General features: G+C 39.9%; 1 protein-coding gene across 1 annotated transcript in view; it reads left to right on the forward strand.

Annotated features, from left to right (window-relative positions):
* LOC124613094 (nuclear cap-binding protein subunit 3-like) overlaps positions 1–17,186 on the forward strand; it is a 97,244-nt gene that overhangs the window by 48,010 nt on the left and 32,048 nt on the right. Inside the window, exon 7 of the mRNA XM_047141690.1 lies at positions 10,428–10,582. Within this exon, the coding sequence (XP_046997646.1) occupies positions 10,428–10,582 (155 nt within the window). The remainder of the gene's footprint in view (positions 1–10,427; positions 10,583–17,186) is intronic.

Below are 17,186 nucleotides of genomic sequence, written 5' to 3' on the forward strand. Positions count from 1 at the left end.
TTTCCTGATTGGATTGATTTATACATTATAGGGTTTCAAATCAAAAATGACCTATACATACCAAATTTTAAAGTTAAGGTCATGTATGCCGCCACTCCTCCTTTATTTCTGTCACAGAAACCAGTATTATTTCGAAAAGAACTGTGAACTTTATGTGTCTAGCGATTATACGTGTGATACATTGTATATGTTGGTAACAGTGCAGGTTTCTAGTGTCTGTAAATGATTATCTTTACTAGTATTTACTTTCGTTTCGCTGAAGCAGTTTGTTCATATGTTACTGAATGTTTGTTGCCAAAGTGCTACATATATTTGTGGAAGTACATATCCTTTAGTGTGTAATAAATACAAGCTATGCCACACATCAAGAAATTCAATAAAAGGAAATTCTGTGGTAACCAGTTCACAAACAGAGCAAACCACACTACATGCCTCTTGGTGATTAAAATTTTTGTGTTAACAATAAATCTGTTTCTAGTGGATGTGTTGTTGTTGATGTGGGCATCTTATCTTCTCTGATAAAGGAAGTGGCGAAATGTAAACAATGTGATGAAGTAGGCTGTCTGGAAATAACTGAACAACACAGTAACCGAAGGGCTTAGTGTCAAAATTAGTTGTTCTGTGTAGATCCTGCAATAAATTTGCCTCTAAAATAACTGTGAACATTGTGCATTATTCATATGATGTGAATTTGAAGTTAATGTATTCACTGCATGCAATAGGAAAAGGAAAAAAGGCTGCTCAAACATTTTGTGGTTTGAATTACCTTCCTCCTCCTCCTCCTCCTCCTCCTCCTCCTCCCCCCAGTGTGTTCAGCAAGTACATAAAAATGCTTTCAGGTGCCTTGACTGTTGTTTCTAAAGCATCTGTGAAATGTGTAGTAGAAGAAACTGTAAATATTAGTGGACCCAGGGACATTGCTCCTTGAATGGTGTTGTAAGTGCTACTTCTCTCGAGAGTGGAAAATTTGTTGATGTTGAGTGCTTATCTAAGTACTGCCACTCGTGCCATGGTAACACCCAAGGACATATTGAACATCAGTGTTCTAAGAATTATGATGTTTACAGTGGAGGTATGGAGTGTGATGGAGCTCTAAAAATATTACGGAGGTCGGTGCCAGTTTATAACATTAGATATACCAAGTACCTAGGCGATGGAGACTCTAAAGCTTTCAATAAAATTAATGAGTTCAATGTTTATGGTGATACTGTGGTAACAAAACTGGAGTGTTATGGACATGTGCAAAAGATGATGGGTACTAGATTGAGGAAGCTACAAATGGAAATGAAAGGAAAGTTGCTATCTGATGGAAAATCTTTGCCTGGTCGAGGCAGATTGACAGAGACTGAAATAAACCTTCTTCAGAGTTATTATGGACTGGCCATTAGACGAACCACACCTCTGAATGATGTTACAGCAATGAGAAAAGCTGTATGGGCCACCTACTTTCATAAGCTGTCCACAGATGAACACTCTGTTCACGGACTTTGCCCTAAAGGAGCAGATTCTTTGTGTGGTTACCAAAAAGCGAAAGAAAGTGGTAAAATATACTATCATAAGCATTCTCATCCTGAGCTTGCTAGGAATGAAATAAAACCAATTTTTAGATACCTGAGTGACCCTGTATTGCTTAGTAAATGTCTTCATGGGGCACTCAGAATACAAATAAAAGTTTCAACCATTGCATATTCGAAAGACTACCCAATAATGTTTTTGTAGGACTAAATACAATAAAAGTTGGTGTACTAGATGCAGTGATATGTTTCAATGATGAAAGGTTGGAAGTCCTGAGAAATTTAGGCATAAAATGAGGCTCTAATATGGAAGATCAATTACTTGCATGTGACAGGCAACGGATGCATGAAGCTGAAAGATTTGCTCTTCAAGTTACCTAAAAAGCAAGAAGTGCTAAAAGGAATGCCAAGAGGAGGCTGGAAGATGAAGAAATGCTGCAGGATGAAGCCTGTGCTTCAGGAATGTTTTGAGGCACAGTTTAATTGGACTCATATCTTCATTCGCAATTTCCTGGAAGTTGTATTTTTCGGAATTCAGGTACAAATATTTCATATAGTTTATAAAGCATTGCTCTGTTTTTCTTTCTCTAACTTGCAATAGTCCATACTTACGTAGTAGACCTGAGCTTTATTGAAGAATCAACTAAATTATAGAAAAAATAACATTTTTAGTAGGAAAAAATTATAAAAATTAAAATGTAAGGCATGATATTTTTTTTATCCTTATAATATACATAATAGGTGAAATTAAATAGGTCTAGTGCCTCAGCCATCATGTCATGCATATCTGGTAAAAATTTTGTCTCCTTCAAGTGTATAACATTGGATTAAATGGTATCTCAATTTGAGGAAACATTTTGGAAAAAAAAATTGCATCAGTTTCTTTGTAATATTTTTAATAACCCTAAGCAGGTTCAAAAATATCCAAAATACTTCTCATTTGTTTCGAAAGTGTGCTGTGTTACGTACTATCGACAAAAAATCTGTAAAACATATACATTATAAACAGTGCCTGAAAGAAATAGGTGTTGATTTTCACATAATATTGAGCCGGAAAAGTACCTTGTATCCTTAAAATTTGAAAGTAATGCTGTAATTGCCACAAAAATGTAAACTTACAATTGCTAAAATAATCTCTATGTTGTTGTGAGAATGGCACTGCTGAAATTATGTAATCTTTATGTACATTTTTTAAAAAATAAATCCACTTACAGTGTGCAGAAGCTGTCGCATGGAACTAATTTTATATGATGTTGGTCACAGCATGTAACTTATGTCAGCTAGTAAATTTGGTTATGGAATAGGAGAAGTAGCTCACAGATCAGTCTTGTAAGCTCCCACTATCGTGTTCTTCATTAGCAATCAAACAGTTTACAATTGCTATTGAAAATGTGAGCCCCTGAATAATGCATACCTCTTTGGAACAAATGAAATTCCTGTAGACTCTAGTTATTCTTACTCTGTATTGCTTAATTAGTACTTGTAATGCAAGTTGTTGGTTGGAAAAATGCATAGATTACACATGATTAATTTCATTAAAGAGTAAATATACTGTGAAGCAGAAGGTATAGACCCAGTTATTCACATTCCTCAATTTTTTATTTAAACTTGGGTGTCTCATTGTCATAATTCTAAAATGACAGTACATGTAATTGTAAATATTCCCCTTGAGGAATACTGGAAGCTTAGTTTTGAAATTTTGGTTTATCACAATAGCTCTTGGCCGCTTTACTCTCACATTCATTTCAGTTTTTTTCCCCATCAAGTAGCCTTCAGCTGCCCTAAGTAAACTTTTTATCTTGTTGCAACTGATTTTGAGACCTACTCATAAGATGCAGTTAAGCAATTTTTATGATTTTTTTTACTTGTCGCTTCATTACACAGTTCACACACACATTTTGTGGTAAGGCGTGATAATTTTTGTTTCTGCAAATTAGATGATGAAAGCCGTGAATAGATAATCTAGTTAGTACCTGTCCCAGTTCGAAGTTTGGTGCTGTCAATGAGCAGTTTGTCATTGCTTCGGTGCCATAGAGCTCCGGCCGTACTTTTTCTTGTTATCCTCCATGATCTTCAGTTGATTTCTGTGTGGCATCATATATCGAAGTTTGATGTCTTCAATTAGGAAGGTCTCTCTCACTAGCAGGTACAGTAGTCTAGATGATGCCTTTGAGAGACTAGTGCTCTTTTTAGATAAGTTGATTTTACATTTTCTAGTGTTTCTAGATTTTTTCTGTCAGGTGATCCCATATAACCTCCATCCCGTAGGCCAGGATTGGCAAGATTTTTGTGTTGAATAATTTCATGGCAGTTTCTAGACTGAGTAATGTTTCTGATGTCTTGTATTGCTATTATTGCTTGGGTTGTGCTTTCTGTTGTATATTTTGTGAAGCATTTGGCTGTTGGTTGCAATGTCACCCCTAGGTATTTAAAGTCTGATGAGATTTTAATTTTTTGCCCTGTGATGTTGATTTCTGCATATATATATATATATATATATACCTTGGTCTTTAAATATGTCTGCTTGTGTCTGTATGTGTGGATGGATATGTGTGTGTGTGCGAGTGTATACTTGTCCTTTTTTCCCACTAAGGTAAGTCTTTCCGCTTCCGGGATTGGAATGACTCCTTACCCTCTCCCTTAAAACCCACATCCTTTCATCTTTCCCTCTCCTTCCCTCTTTCCTGATGAGGCAACCGTTGGTTGCGAAAGCTAGAATTTTGTGTGTATGTTTGTGTTTGCTTGTGTGTCTATCGACCTGCCAGCACTTTCGTTCGGTAAGTCACCTCATCTTTGTTTTTATATATAATTTTTCCCACGTGGAATGTTTCCCTCTATTATATTGACGTCATATAAATGATAGAAGGAAACATTCCACCGTGGAAACAATGTGGAATGTTTCCCTCTATTATATATATATATATATATATATATATATATATATATATATATATATATATATGATAGAAGGAAACATTCCACGTCGGGGGAAAAAAATATATCTAAAAACAAAGATGATGTGACTTACCAAACGAAAGCTCTGGCACGTCGATAGACACACAAACATACACACAAAATTCTAGCTTTCGCAACCAACGGTTGCCTCGTCAGGAAAGAGGGAAGGAGAGGGAAAGACGAAAGGATTTGGGTTTTAAGGGAGAGGGTAAGTAGTCATTCCAATCCCGGGAGCAGAAAGACTTACCTTAGGGGTAAAACAGGACGGGTATACACTCGCGCGCGCACACACACACACACACACACACACACACACACACACACACGTATACAGACACAAGCAGACATACACAGAGGCAAAGAGTTTGGGCAGAGATGTCAGTCGCGGCGGAAGTGCAGAGGCAAAGATGTTGTTGAATGACAGGTGAGGTATGAGTGGCTGCAACTTGAAATTAGCGGAGATTGAGGCCTGGTGGATAACGGGAAGAGAGGATATATTGAAGAGCAAGTTCCCATCTCCGGAATTCGGATAGGTTGGTGTTAGTGGGAAGTATCCAGATAACCTGGATGGTGTAACACTGTGCCAGGATGTGCTGGCCGTGCACCAAGGCATATTTAGCCACAGGGTGATCCTCATTACCAACAAACACTGTCTGCCTGTGTCCATTCATGCGAATGGACAGTTTGTTGCTGGTCATTCCCACATAGAATGCGTCACAGTGTAGGCAGGTCAGTTGGTAGATCACGTGGGTGCTTTCACATGTGGCTCTGCCTTTGATCGTGTACACCTTCCGGGTTACAGGACTGGAGTAGGTGGTGGTGGGAGGGTGCGTGGGACAGGTTTTACACCGGGGGTGGTTACAAGGGTAGGAGCCAGAGGGTAGGGAAGGTGGTTTGGGGATTTCGTAGGGATGAACTAAGAGGTTACGAAGGTTAGGTGGACGGCGGAAAGACACTCTTGGTGGAGTGGGGAGGATTTCATGAAGGATGAATCTCATTTCAGGGCAGGATTTGAGGAAGTCGTATCCCTGCTGGGGAGCCACATTCAGAGTCTGACCCAGTCCCGGAAAGTATCCTGTCACAAGTGGGGAACTTTTATGGTTCTTCTGTGGGAGGTTCTGGGTTTGAGAGGATGAGGAAGTGGCTCTGGTTATTTGCTTCTGTACCAGGTCGGGAGGGTAGTTGCGGGATGCGAAAGCTGTTGTCAGGTTGTTAGTGTAATGGTTCAGGGATTCCGGACTGGAGCAGATTCGTTTGCCACGAAGACCTAGGCTGTAGGCAAGGGACCGTTTGATGTGGAATGGGTGGCAGCTGTCATAATGGAGATACTGTTGCTTGTTGGTGGGTTTGATGTGGACAGACGTGTGAAGCTGGCCATTGGACAGGTGGAGGTCAACATCAAGGAAAGTGGCATGGGATTTGGAGTAGGACCAGGTGAATCTGATGGAACCAAAGGAGTTGAGGTTGGAGAGGAAATTCTGGAGTTCTTCTTCACTGTGAGTCCAGATCATGAAGATGTCATCAATAAATCTGTACCAAACTTTGGGTTGGCAGGCCTGGGTAACCAAGAAGGCTTCCTCTAAGCGACCCATGAATAGGTTGGCGTACGAAGGGGCCATCCTGGTACCCATGGCTGTTCCCTTTAATTGTTGGTATGTCTGGTCTTCGAAAGTGAAGAAGTTGTGGGTCAGGATGAAGCTGGCTAAGGTAATGAGGAAAGAGGTTTTAGGTAGGGTGGCAGGTGATTGGCGTGAAAGGAAGTGCTCCATTGCAGCGAGGCCCTGGACGTGCGGGATATTTGTGTATAAGGAAGTGGCATCAATGGTTACAAGGATGGTTTCCGGGGGTAACGGATTGGGTAAGGATTCCAGGCGTTCGAGAAAGTGGTTGGTGTCTTTGATGAAGGATGGGAGACTGCATGTAATGGGTTGAAGGTGTTGATCTACGTAGGCAGAGATACGTTCTGTGGGGGCTTGGTAACCAGCTACAATGGGGCGGCCGGGATGATTGGGTTTGTGAATTTTAGGAAGAAGGTAGAAGGTAGGGGTGCAGGGTATCGGTGGGGTCAGGAGGTTGATGGAGTCAGGTGAAAGGTTTTGTAGGGGGCCTAAGGTTCTGAGGATTCCTTGAAGCTCCGCCTGGACATCAGGAATGGGATTACCTTGGCAAACTTTGTATGTGGTGTTGTCTGAAACTGACGCAGTCCCTCAGCCACATACTCCCGACGATCAAGTACCACGGTCGTGGAACCCTTGTCCGCCGCCCACTAACACCAACCTATCCGAACTCCGGAGATGGGAACTTGCTCTTCAATATATCCTCTCTTCCCGTTACCCACCAGGCCTCAATCTCCGCTAATTTCAAGTTGCAGCCACTCATACCTCACCTGTCATTCCACAACATCTTTGCCTCTGCACTTCCGCCTCAACTGACATCTCTGCCCAAACTCTTTGCCTTTGCAAATGTCTGCTTGTATCTGTATATGTGTGGATGGATATGTGTGTGTGTGCGAGTGTATACCCGTTGTGACATCCTTTCGTCTTTCCTGATGAGGCAACAGTTTGTTGCGAAAGCTTGAATTTTGTGTGTATGTTTGTGTTCGTTTGTGTGTCTCCCCCCCCCCCCCCCCCCTCTCCCCCTTTTGTGTATAGTTTGCATGTTTCCTCGTCGTGCTGCTTTCACTGTCTGTGGTGCGTTCTTAGAACAGTATTTCTTTTGGTATAGCATTCAAAATCGAACCATCTTTTTGGTGTCCTTGTTTTTGGGCTTGTTTCTATCACTGAATTTTTTAGGAGGTTTTCTATTTTGTCTGTTGCTTTTTCAAGATCTCCTTTCTCTATTAAAGTTTCTATTTGTGTTATTTGTTCTTTTTGGTTTTTTATTTTTTCTTTATCTATTTTTCCTTGTGTGATTTGGTGAGTCTTTCTTGCTGGTGGTGAGGTGGAGATATTTATTTTTATCCTCAATGGAATGTGCTTTTGTATAGGAGTGATGGAGTCATGCCATATTTATTGAATACTTCCTTTTATTTCTCCTCTTGTTAATGTGATACCAATGGTACTTTTTCCATTATGGCACATATATGTAGGTATTTGTCTGTTGTTCAGTAGGGTGAAACCGTCTTCTACTAGGGTTTAAGTGACCAGTTTTGCTTTATAGTGCTCTGTGTCTATTCTGCAGTCGAGATCGCCTGCAATAATGGTTGGTTTGCTGTCGCATTGTTTGATAGGTATGACTATTTTGTCAATTATTTCTACTGCATTTGTGTGCTGTTGGAAATAGGCCGCAATTATATTTATGTTTGATGCTTCTACTAGCATACTGTTTTCTTGTTTTATGATTTTTTTGGTGGTTGTCATGCAGGGTTTCAGCAGGATAGATATTCCTCCCATTGGTCGTCCACTTTCTCCTTTCTTTGCCGTTAGGTGAAAATTGTAGAAATCTTTATGTTGCCAGTTGTCTGTCAGGAAAGTTTCTGTTAGAAATGCAAGATCCAAGTTTCGCAGAATGTCTATTTGTGTTAGATTAAGAGCACTTTTTATTTTCCCTCTGTATTCCATAAATGGCTTTCATTTATTGCTCTCCTTGTTTTCTTCTTGATTTAGTTGAGCTCTGCTCCCTCTTCCATTGATCTACTTGGGAAATGAAATCAATGTACTTTTCTGTTTTCAGACCAGAATCCTAGTTCTTGTGTAATTTGTAGGTCTTAGAACGGAATGCCCTACTTTAAAAGCTTTTTTGTCGCCCAGTGTGTGCAGTTCTTCACATTCTAGTTGTCCTAGTATTCCATTCTTGTTGAGGTATTTCACTACTGTATCAGTTGTGCAGGTTCTCTTTAAGTTACTGATATATAGCCACATTGTTTTTTCTGCTGCTTGCATTTCTTTGTCTTTTTTTGTACACATTATGGTTTGATTAATACTCCGGTTTCTTCTCCTGGACTAGCTCCTTCCTATCACAGTACTCCAAGATGGTCCCTCTAGTTCATTAACCTCATTTTAGGTTTCATGATGTTGCTCCTGTGCATTGATTTCGACTTGTGCCTGATTTTGTTGCTGGGACAGAGGATTTCTGTATATTGTTGTTCCCCATGGTTTGGCTCTGTTGTTATACTTAGTTTGTATGTTGTTTCCATCAGTTTTGGTTTACTCTGGTTCTAAGTGACTTCCCTTTTCTAGAGTTTTGTTTATTTACTCCTGTATTAATATCCCTAGCTCGTTTTTTAGGAAATCTGTTACCTCCTCCGTTTTATGCTTCAATTTTCCCCACTTGTGTTATTTTTGTCTTTTTTTGCTTTTTTTCCAGAGAGCTACTCACTCCAAAGATGTCTCTGTTGAAGTTCTTCTTAGATCCTGTAGGTGCCTCTTCCGTCTGCCTCTGTCCGCTATGTGCTGTTTCCTGCGTTTCTCCAATAGATGTCGCTAGTTGTTCTGCAGTCTGCTGTCCACTATGTGCTGTTTCCCACATTTCTCCCATAGATGTCTCTACTTGTCAGGCAGCGGAGCTGTCTTTTTCCTCGCTGATCTCTTCCTGTTGGCTATTCATAACCTCTCTTGTAGGCTTCCTGTTCTCCTCCTCCTTTGCTTTTGTTTCGTTTTTCAAAGATTCTAAACATTTTCTTTTTTCACCGCCTCTATAGTAATTCGTTCTTCATTTCCTTCTTCTTATATCCTCCTCCTTTTGGCACTTTTCCGATCTTAATTAGAGCATTCTCAATACGTTGAACTGCACTGTCTGCCATATTTTTATCATGCTTATCTGAAAAATAGCTACAAAATACATGTCCTGGACTGGAACTTGGACCAGAAATCTTGCCATTTGCGATCAATGCTCTTATGAACTTAGCTAACGAGGCACGACTCTCAACACATCCTCACAACTTCAATTCTACCAGTAGCTGCCTCTTACCTTCGAAATTTCACATATATTTTTATTGATTTCTTCTGCGTGCTTTGCAGGACTTTAGTGATACATACCATTCCTTGAATGAGAAGTGTCATACCCTTAAATACATATGCCAGAGAAAAGATGTTCGTGACTGAGAGTAGTGTATAAGTGTTGAGCACCTCACTGTTGGTAGATGTTTTAAATTGTACGGGCTGATACCAGAGCTAAGGATCCAGGAACTGTACAGAAGTGAATAGCAGTCAGAAGACCCTATCTGCTTAGGTGGAGTGGACGGTGCAGAAGAAAGAGCTCCATGAAATCTAAGAATGTGAACTGTCAAAGATAGTAAATGTATTGTAACTGTTGATTATTAAGTGGAATATCAGATCTATTATGTACATAGTATAGAGAGGCAGTATACGAGCTGGTAGCTGCCCTCATTTGTCATATATTGGCTTGTAATTTTGAAGGTAATATAAGAAAGTGAATTGAATCTCATTTCTTGTTTATGTGGTGCAATGAATGGGAATGAGAAGTTAATTTTAAGCAGCTTTATCTGCAGCCCGTAAGCAGGTGAAGTCTGAGCCGAGGTGTATGAAGAAGGCACATGGATTCAGGGCACATAAACTGACTAATGATGCTTAACATTGACCAAATATTCAGTAAGCAATATTCATTGTATATAAAAGGAGTGTCCAGATGGCAACTTAAAGTGTCTGGTGCATTAGGTGAAGTGTAACAAACCACTACGCAGCCCAAGCCAACCAGAAGCCCTTCAAGACTAACTCTCCTGGATGAAAGAAAATTTGAGCAGATTAATAAGTGCTTAATAATGAACCACACACTTAAAAAATCAGACATTTTGCAAATTGAGCTTAAAAGTTCGACTAAAAGTGCCACTCCGTAACTGAAAGTCTGTTGTGTGTTTGAGGACTTTTGAAAATAATCTGTTGTTGTTTGACCCCTTTTTTGTGAAGAATAGGATAAGCACTATTTGTGTAAGCTATTTCTCTGAGATTCTTCTGGAAAATATGTATATCTGTTATGATAATGTTCTGTATTCTGTCGTAGGACCTTACGAGAGTGAATCTCCTCCCCCATCTCCAGATCCACCACCACGACAAGTTCCTCCTCGACATCGGGAACAGAATGATTCTTCTGATAACAGCAGCAATGGTAATAATTCTCCTGACCATGATGATGCGAGATGGACTCGACGTAGTAAGGTTAGTCCTTTTGTCACATTTATGCCCCCATTTGAAACGTGAAATGCATAAGATAAAGAGTAGTAAACACTAGAAACTTAGGAGCAATTTTGCGTACACAACATATTCTAAATTATACAAAATATTTATATTTTCAACTGAAACTGAAGTTAAAATTGGCTCACTGAACCGCCTCGCCCATCATGTAATCAGACGCTATAACTTTCTTATTGCTGACTACATAAAGCAGCTGTTACAAGAATCGTCAAATACGTTGCACTAGATATTAATAGTTTTGGCTCTGTATGTCTTTAATGTTGTGCTATCTGATACCCCGTGGAAGTTACAGTCATAGCTGAATCAGTACTATAGTTTCGAAGGAACCCATTAGCCTTAATTGCTTTATGGCGCTATGACTTTTATTATGAGATTCACAGAGCACAGTACGTTCATGTGAAATCTTTATGCAGCTGCCTTTTCAACCATTATCTTTGACAGAGAGATGCCACAGTGCAACGAGTTGCTCCAGGAAAAAATACTATTGTCATTTAAACACAATAAAATGCTAAAATCCTTGGATTTTAAATTTAAAATTTATTTTGTGTCTGGCTGCTTATGTTAATCATATTTAATGTTGTTGCTTGACATTAGGTTCAAAGGTAAGTATTACTTTTTTCTCATTTGGGTCTTGTCTGTTATGAAGTTAAAATTGCGCAATTGTGAAGGAACAGACTCTGTCCACCAATAAATATCAACTTGTGTTGCAGGACCATGAATTTGTTTTTATTCATTAAAACTTGTATTCTGATTTGCATAATGTTGAGTCAATGAATAAGAAAGCTAATAATCTCACTACTTCACTAATAATTCCAATCTGTGTGTATTAACCACAAAAAACACAGGCAGAAGGCTTTGCCTTCTAACCATCATCAAAAATGTCCAAGTATGATTCTATAAAATATTTTGTCAATTACACCCAAAAACTACATCTGGCTAGAGAATCGAAACATGCTGCTTTTCATATCTTCCAGCATATCAGCAGAAATGTATAGAATATTCTAAATGTCAGCATTTTACCATGGCTGCCTTGGAGTTCATACTCTCAATAAAACTTATGTACTGTTAAAATTTCCTTGAGACATTTAAGTCTCATCTTTATCTACCATAATGATAGAAGCTGAAAAAATGATTTAAAATTTGTGTCACGACCAGGACTTGAATCCGGGTCTCCTTGCTTACTGGGCAGGTATGCAAGCAATTACACCCACTGCAGCAGTATAGAAAACACAGCTGCACAGACTATCCTAGTCCAATGCCCTCCAAAACACAAACTTCAATAAGCTGAACATGTGAATTGAAGTTCACGTTTCACGTTGGGGAGCACATTCGACTAGGGTAGTCCTTGCAGCTGTGTTACCTGTACTGCTGCAGTGGTGTAATGGCTAGTACACCTGCCTAGTAAGCATGGAGACCCAGGTTCAAGTTCTGGCTGTGGCATAAATTATAATTCATTTCCTCAACTTCTATCATTATCGTAAAACTTATATAGGCCACAAGACACTGGCTCTCAGGAGTACCTGTGGTCCAGTTTCTCACTAGTAGGGTCGTAGGTGGGTCTGCAGTAGCCACATTTCTCTCAAGTGCTATATGGTGTATGCAACATAATAATTAGAACCACTGTTAATACACACTATGTGATCAAAAGTATCCGGACTCCCCCCAAAAACATATGTTTTTCATATTAGGTGCATTTTGCTGCCAGGTACTCCATATCAGCGACCTCAGTAGTCAGTAGACATCGTGAGAAAGCAGATTGAGGCACTCCACGGAATTCACGGGCTTTGAACATGGTCAGGTGATTGGTTGTCACTTGTGTCATATGTCTGTACATGAGATTTCCACACTCCTAAACATCCCTATGTCCACTGTTTCTGATGTGATAGTGAAGTGGAAACGTGAAGGGACATGTACATAAGAAAAGCGTACAGGCCAACCTCGTCTGTTGACTGACAGAGACCGCCGACAGTTGAAAAGGCCCATAATGTGTAATAGGCAGACATCTATTCAGACCATCACACAGGAATTCCAAACTGCATCAGGATCCACTGTAAGTACTATGACAGTTAAGCAGGAGGTGAGAAAACTTCTATTTCATTGTCGAGTGGCTGCTCATAAGCCACAAATCATGCCGGTAAATGCCAAACGAAGCCTCACTTGGTGTAAGGAGCTTAAACATTGGACGATTGAACAGGAGAAAAACGTGTGGAGTGAAGAATCACAATACACAGTGTGGCAATCCGATGGCAGTATGTGGGTATGGTGAATACCTGGTGAATGTCATCTGCTAGCGTGCGTAGTACCAGCAGTAAAATTCAGAGGCGGTGGTTTTATGGTGCGGTCATGTTTTTCATGGAGTGGGCTTGAACCCCTTGTTGTTTTGCGTGGCACTATAACAGCACAGGCCTACATTGGTGTTTTAAGCACCTTCTTGCCTCCCACTGTTGAAGAGTAATTGGGAAATGGCGATTGCATCTTTCAACACGATCGAGCACCTGTTCATAATGCACGTCCTGTGGCGGAATGGTTACACGACAATAACATCCCTGTAATGGAGTGGTCAGCACAGAGTCTTCATGTGAATCCTATATAACATGTTTAGGTTGTTTTGGAATGTCGACTTCATACCAGGCCTCACCGACCGACATAGATACCTCTCCTCAGTGTAGCACTCCATGAAGAATGGACTGTCATTCCCCAAGAAACCTTCCAGCACCTGATTGAACATATGCCTGCGGGAGTGGAAGCTGTCATCAAGGCAAAGGGTAGGCCAACACCATATTGAATTCCAGCATTACCAATGGAGGGTACCACGAACTTGTAAATTATTTTCAGCCAGGTGTCCGGATACTTTTGATCACATAGTGTAGAAACGATAGACATTCAATAAGTAATGCAATACATTTTTTTCTGAAAGCAAATTGGTTTTATTCAGGATTCCTGTACATCATGTTATTCCCCTACTCCTTTGGCTACAAAACCCTGTTTTTGAACATAATCTCTGTTCAATAGGACAGTCTTATGCCATTGTACTGGTCATGCCTGTATGCGGCGTGACACCACTTTACTGGTTGACATTGGAGCCAGCATTTGCTGCATCAATAACCTTCCCATCATCCACATACTGCTTCGTGCTGAGTGCATCTTTCATTGGACAAAACAGATGGAAGTTTGATTGTGTGAGATTTGGGCTGTAGGGTGGATGAGGAAGAACGATCCAATAAACTTGATCACTAATCGTCTGGAAAACCTGGAATTCTCAGGGAATTATGTTTTACCAAACCAGGGAAATATTGGGGAATTTCTGGAATTCCATAAAATCTTTGGGAATTCTGTTTTTAACCAAGTATTGGAATTTAATTTTGTTGAGTTCTATAAATCACAAATTTTAAAATACATAATATTTCAAAGTGTGTTAATAATATGAATATTATTCCGCATAAACTACTGATATTTAAAACTGCAGTCAAACAATGGGTTATTGCTTATGGCTATTACTCTCACCTGAGGGAAAGAAAAGTCGTTATTGTGAGATGCCCCCTCCCCCACTGTTAATTTATCAGTAAAGTTTTGTGAAGTCATCTTGTTTTCCATACCTGGTAATCTCAGTCATTGGCTCCCCCCCTCTCCCCCAGTTCGAGTAGCCACCCTAAACAAAGTTTTCTGAACTATTGTTGTGTAGGCAGGCTAGTGTGAGGCCTTCTGTTGCAGCGGGGAAAGAGAAGTTTGTTTGCATTTTTGTGGTGACAAACACACTGAAGTCGTTTCTTCAATTTCCATTGGGTAGCACAATACACTTCAGAGTTCATCATTGCACCATGAGGGAGGATATCAAACAGAATAAATCCTTTAGAGTCCCAGATGACCAATGCCATGGCTTACTAGCTGAGGGTGCGCCTTTCAACTTTTTCTTTGTAGAAGAGGTGATATGGCACCACTCCATAGATTGCTGTATTTTTTTTCCAGTTCAAAGTGATGAATGCATGTTTTGACACCTGTGATGATGTTCGACAAAATATCATCACAGTCAGACTCATAAAGTGCAAGTAGTTTTGTACAGATGGTCCTTCGTTGCTCTTTGTGGTCTTCTGTTAGGTGGTGAGGAACCCAGAGGGCGCACATCTTTTAGTACCCCCAACTGGTGGATGAGTGTGTCAGCACTACAACAGAGATGTCTAGTTGGGCAGTGAGGTGTTTGATTGTGAGTGTGTCTGCACATTCCAACATAGCAGGAGTTACAGCTGTGTGCAGCCAGTCAGTACGCGGGGGATCAGACAGATTTGTGCGACCTTGTTGCAATAATGACAGATGTCTCACCCTCTCGTAGACATTCTGCAAGTGTTTATGAATGTCTGTGATACTCTGGCTTTCCTCCAAAGAAACTCAATGACACATCTCTGCTTTGAACGCACCGCAATTTCAGACGCTATTTATAAGGCTGTGTGTAGTACTGCCACTTACTGGAACTTTGTGAAAGTATAGGGGCTGAGGTGGGAATATTCCATGATTTGTCTAACTCTTCGATCAATTCTCCTACACCATTCCCCCTTCTGTTTTACACTGCATTTGTATGATATTGGCGGCTTTCTAGTGTTGTATAGTCATGTTTGTCTAATTGTGATCCAGTAATTTTTTTTTAATTGAATTTATCAGTCTTAAATATACCAAATATACTTAGAGAAAAACTGTATAATCATTGTAAAATCAAATGATGCAGAACACTTTTGTGCAGTCCATTGCCAGTGTTGTTATCCATAGCTGTGGATACCAGCGGTGAGAGTGAATCTGCACACTGTTGGGAAAAGCCTATAATTTGTGTTTCTAACAAAGCTGTCATGCAAATTGACAATGGATGACCAAGCTTCACACGTTCTTTTAAAAGGGTTGTAGTACTTCCATGTAGTCTAGGGTACCCTAATAAAAGGTGATCTGCACCCCATTTTTTCTCCATAAGAACAGCAAGGTGTCTTTACAATGTGTAGCCTGTGAAAATATTTATGGAAACATCTGGATTTAATTTGGTTCTGGCTATTAGAGTGGTGAGTTGCCTAGATATTGAATTTTTATGTGATTTCGTGACGTAGAGGACCGACATGTGAGTCGTTGCATTCTTCTTGCCTTTGTGTCTTGTTGTTTCCTCCCATACCTGTTGTCCATCTTCCACCATGCACCTGTGTAGGACATATTGAAGTCTGTAGTTGGGATTGCAGTGTAGATGGTATGTTCTGTCATAGTGGCTCCTCTGGCTAAGCGATCGACAGCTTAATTGCCAGTAATCCCAATCTGTTTGCATCCTCTTCTGTGGTCCTCTTGTAATACCTCTTTACTGACACTAGCAGCTCATAACATTCAATTGTTGATAACCTCTCCTCCTCGAGCAGAAAAGTGTTGGCATGGTGAATTATCTCTTGCATTATTGTTAAGGACTTACGTAAGTAAGCTTCTAGATTGATTAGAGAAGTTATGTTCCTGCTAATTAGGCCATTTGCAGTTTTAGTGCTGAAAGTGTCTGTTTCAACTCTTCTCCTCCCAAATGATGACATGTTCAATATGTAAAGCAGCTCTTACGTATTCAATTTATTTGTGGCCATCAGCCTCAAGTATGAGGGAGAACATCCTTCATTGTTAAATACAGCCATGCTCAAGTAACCATTGTTACATTGCCTTTTCATATTAATTTATCAAGGTACCATTTTTCACAGAATCTCTTCTGTATCTGGTCAAATATCAGTAAGTTCCAACAATGGAATGTACTAACCAACAGTCACAACATTTTTTCTTCCATAAATACCATAAATAATTATGTGCACTTTTCAGGGAATAAACCAAAACATACATTACTTTTATCCTAGAAACCGATTTGATACCTACAACTCATAATCAGCTCTTTAGCAAATTCTTCAGACGGTTTGTGTACGATGCAGCTGCACGTAACCACTTCTTATGGAACCCCAATGGCAACTTCCAGCCCGTGTATTGTGTGTGGCCAGTAGCGCTTGGGCATTGTTGATGTTAACTGCAAGAGAATGTCCCTGCCGGGGAAGAATATGCAGTATTGTATTACTATGTCATAACATCAAAGATAGCAGTACACCTAACATCCCTCCAGTAGGTTTCTTTCAAAAAATACAAAAAAAAGTTTTTAGAAAACTGAGAAAGTAAAAACTAAAACTTGTGGAAAATTCTGACCCAGCGACAAGGTCTACGAAATAAAAAATAACCACATACTAGCCAGCAATGGCTCCCTCCTTCAGAGTTATCATACTGTAATTCAGTATGCAGATAACTAGGAAACAGTATACTGCTTGATACTTTATTTTGGTTCATTGCCTTCATCAGTACATGTCCTGAAGTTGTAGAAGGACAAACTTTGAGTAAACCATTATTGCTGTCTGTAATTATTACTTGTAATACTATTTTTGGCAACTTTTTATAGCTGTTCAATACTTTGCTGTTGCACGTCTGTTATAATATGTTATTTACTATCTGACAGTTGTAGAAATGCGAGGTTGATAGCTGATTGTTTACTCCGACATCGTTTAATAAACAGCTAACTGTCAACCTTGTA

This window comes from Schistocerca americana, chromosome 1 (assembly GCF_021461395.2).
Source record: "Schistocerca americana isolate TAMUIC-IGC-003095 chromosome 1, iqSchAmer2.1, whole genome shotgun sequence".
NCBI classification, from domain to species: domain Eukaryota; kingdom Metazoa; phylum Arthropoda; class Insecta; order Orthoptera; family Acrididae; genus Schistocerca; species Schistocerca americana.